The sequence below is a fragment of the Triticum urartu genome, chromosome 5 (genome assembly GCF_003073215.2).
Source record: "Triticum urartu cultivar G1812 chromosome 5, Tu2.1, whole genome shotgun sequence".
NCBI lineage: Eukaryota > Viridiplantae > Streptophyta > Magnoliopsida > Poales > Poaceae > Triticum > Triticum urartu.
The window spans coordinates 484,700,612-484,703,605 of record NC_053026.1 but is presented as its reverse complement, the minus strand read 5'-3'; the positions used below and the strand labels follow the sequence as shown (position 1 = coordinate 484,703,605).

Genomic DNA, 2,994 nt, shown 5'->3' with positions numbered 1-2,994 from the left:
CAAGAAATCCTACTAAAACGTGTTTTGTTAAAACTAGGTGTTAATTTCGTTTATCCAAACAACCACTAGGTGTGCCTCCCCTCCCTCACCCCAAACCACCTCCTTGTCCTTCTCCAATCTCGAATGATGTAGATCCTGCGGCGGCGCTAGATTTGCACCGGCGGGATTTGGAATTGAAGATCCTGGGCTTGAGTTCCTGCTCGATGCTGCCTATAGGTTAGTTCATCTTGTATGGCTGGAGATCTTGTAGTTCCAGGGGTTTGTTCTGTCCGCCGACAGACCTGGAGAAGAAATCTGATGCCAGGTCTGGCCGTCGCCCATTGCCATCAGCTTTCAGGTTCCCACTGCAGGAGGAGTTTTGCTGGGTCTGGGTGCGGCCAGCAGGTCGGCTGCGCTGACCCGGAGAGGGCACAGGTGGGGGTTCGTCGGCGACCAGATGCATCTCCAACTCTGTCGGCACAATCAACCGACGGGGTCAACCCGGAGGCCCATGGTTGGACAAAAAGGTCTGTACCCAAAGTCTTATCCCTCTGTTGAACTGTATTTATTCCAAGTGGCTGGACATCCATACATGGAACAATGTTTTGAACCACATAGTTGTATTCTGAATTTTTCTAGGAAACATCAGTGCATCAACTTGTTAGCAGAACCACTGGCTCCGTTACTCTAATACTCGGTTTACCTCACTGGCCAGCAAAAATTGCATTAGTAGTCGTCTTTTTAGGTGAAACTAGTGAACTGAATATGTATGCTTGGAAAATTCAGATTACGCTTCCGCGGTGCATCACCGGACCGGACACCATGTCCTTCTAGGATGAGTGCACTGGAGCAGTCAATTCAAAAGTATGCAGAGGAACCTACAAAAACTGTAACACGGCCAGCACTCGGCCTACATACACAGGAAAAATTATGCATTGAAAATTTGAAACTTAATTAGAAATGAATTAGAACTGATTAGTGTGTTTGATGGCAGACCAGAACAGATGTATGGAGGTGGCAATCAGCAAAGTTTATCCGGACAGTGTGCACTGGTGGTGCAAATGGCATGTGCTGAAGAAGGCAAAGGAGCGTTTGGTCCCCTGTACATGAAGGAGAGAGAGTTCCAAGCTGAATTCTACAAAGTGGTGAACCACATGTTAAATGAAGATGAGTTCGAGACAACGTGGGGTATGCTGCTTAATAAGTACAACCTGAAGAAGCACCCTTACATGACCCAGATCTACGAAATAAGAAGAAAATGGCCAAAAACATACTTCAAGGAGTTTTTTTGCATCAAGATGACATGCAAAGAACGCAGCAAGAGCGTGAACTGCATGTTGAAGAAGCACATGCCTCCTGCTCGCCCGATGCACACCTTTGTGAGGCAGTACATGAGGTTGTTGTTTGACCGCGAGCGCGAGGAAAGCTACGAGGATAAGAGGATGATGATCGTAACTCCACTACGTTTCTTTGCATAGTTTTAGTGACAACCACCCAGATCACCTACCCGCCGCACCGCCACCTCGTGTATTTATCTGGTTTCCATCTTTTAAAATTTACTTCTGTTTGACAGGGTGAAGTTGTTAGGAGAACGAATTTGGCAATTGAGAGACACGCAAGCAAGATTTACACGAGGGCTATGTTCTAGGAGTTTGGTTACCTACTAACTAAAGGCACGACGTACAATGTCACGGAGGTGGAGAAGATGATGAAGTATGTCACAACGCACAACGAAGAGGTGAAGAGAGGAAAATGGAACAGAGTTGTGTACGAGGTTACAGTAAACGAGGACCACTTGGAGTTTAAGTGCGTGTGTGGACAATTTGAGCACACCAGAATGTTATGATGCCACGTCTTAAGGGTAACTTCCATGGATGATATCATTTCGTTCCTCAAACTTCTGTTTGGATAAGGAATTTGTGTGTTCAGTGAAGACTTGCATCTCGAGACGATATATTTCTGATAACCTAACTGCCCTTGGCGCCGGTCATGGATGTACTTCATTTGAAGGAGATTCTTGTGAAACAATGGACCAAGGACGCAAGAGACATTCTGCCCCAGCACCTGACTCAATACCAGAAGGACCACTCTGTTAACATGTTTTCATGTGCAGGCATTCGACATTATACATGAAAGCTTTGGAAGTCAGTCGAGATGGGAGATGCGAGTGCAGAATCATTCGAGCACATGTTAGCTGGTCTTGATGCTTTGCTATTGATGGCCACAAGCAAACAACCTGTCTCGAAAAAGGGGATGCACCCAAGAAACCATGCCAGCCGGGGAAATGCAAGAGAACTATGGCATGGAGTGTCACCGCCGAAACACCGGTATTGCTGAAAATTAAGTTGTGATTGTTAAGTTTGTATTTTGTATCCTTGTTTGCCAAGGATTTTCTAGTGTGTTTCAGTGAGCATTGCTCCTCGCTTGTTCCTCCATTTTTCAAGATGTTGGACACCCTGTATGAGTGAGTACAAATATGTTAATGTTCGTCAGCACAAATCTGTGGATCATTGTTTCTGAAAAACTGTTCCTTGTACTTAGGGGAGCTGACATCGGTCCAAGTCATGTTATTGGCACGCCTTCGTTATTACTACTTGCGTGGTGGGGATATATCATTATTATTAGGCACTGGATTGTGTGAGGAGACGACTCAGCTCGGCACAGGAAAAATGCTGATCCGTGTGCCGAGAAGGTGTTCCGCACCAACAGTGTTGTCTGTCATCGCAATCAATGCGCCTCTGGCTGGCCTTATACTATATTGACACATGTGATATATGGACAGAAGATACAAGGAAGGGCGCATATCCACATGCTAGAGGACGGGTCTGATTTAGGGAGCATTTGAGCCCGAGCTCAGAAATGAATATCCGGAGTATATGCTCCTTTGCACAAAATCGAACAAGAGAAAGGAGACAAATATAGAGGGTTGCAAGGCTCATGCCTCAATCCATACCTTATTGAACTACTCACACATGAAGATCAGATCGCGAGAAGAAAACATTAAAGAACACATCT

The 2,994-nt window shown here is 45.6% G+C and overlaps 1 protein-coding gene across 3 annotated transcripts; it reads left to right on the top strand.

Annotated features, from left to right (window-relative positions):
* On the top strand, nt 1–2,531 carry LOC125556400 (protein FAR1-RELATED SEQUENCE 5-like). 3 transcript variants are annotated; one of them, XM_048719142.1, is made up of 4 exons: nt 1–216; nt 338–506; nt 766–843; nt 974–2,531. In XM_048719142.1, exons 1-4 carry the CDS (start codon nt 204–206, stop codon nt 1,455–1,457), a joined length of 744 nt encoding a protein of 247 aa, XP_048575099.1. In that variant the 5' UTR covers nt 1–203; the 3' UTR covers nt 1,458–2,531. The 3 variants fall into 3 exon arrangements, 2 of the variants coding, with proteins under 2 accessions (XP_048575099.1, XP_048575100.1); XM_048719143.1 differs by lacking the exon at nt 766–843 and having other exon boundaries at nt 8–216; XR_007305079.1 differs by lacking the exon at nt 766–843 and having other exon boundaries at nt 26–216; nt 331–506.
* The last annotated feature ends 463 nt before the right edge of the window (nt 2,532–2,994 follow it).

Bases quoted from the DNA above. Each gene is read 5' to 3' on its own strand.
- LOC125556400 (XM_048719142.1), top strand. The intron at 507-765 runs GTCTGTACCCAA...TGGAAAATTCAG, and splicing joins GCCCATGGTTGGACAAAAAG to ATTACGCTTCCGCGGTGCAT. The intron at 844-973 runs GTATGCAGAGGA...GTTTGATGGCAG, and splicing joins CTGGAGCAGTCAATTCAAAA to ACCAGAACAGATGTATGGAG.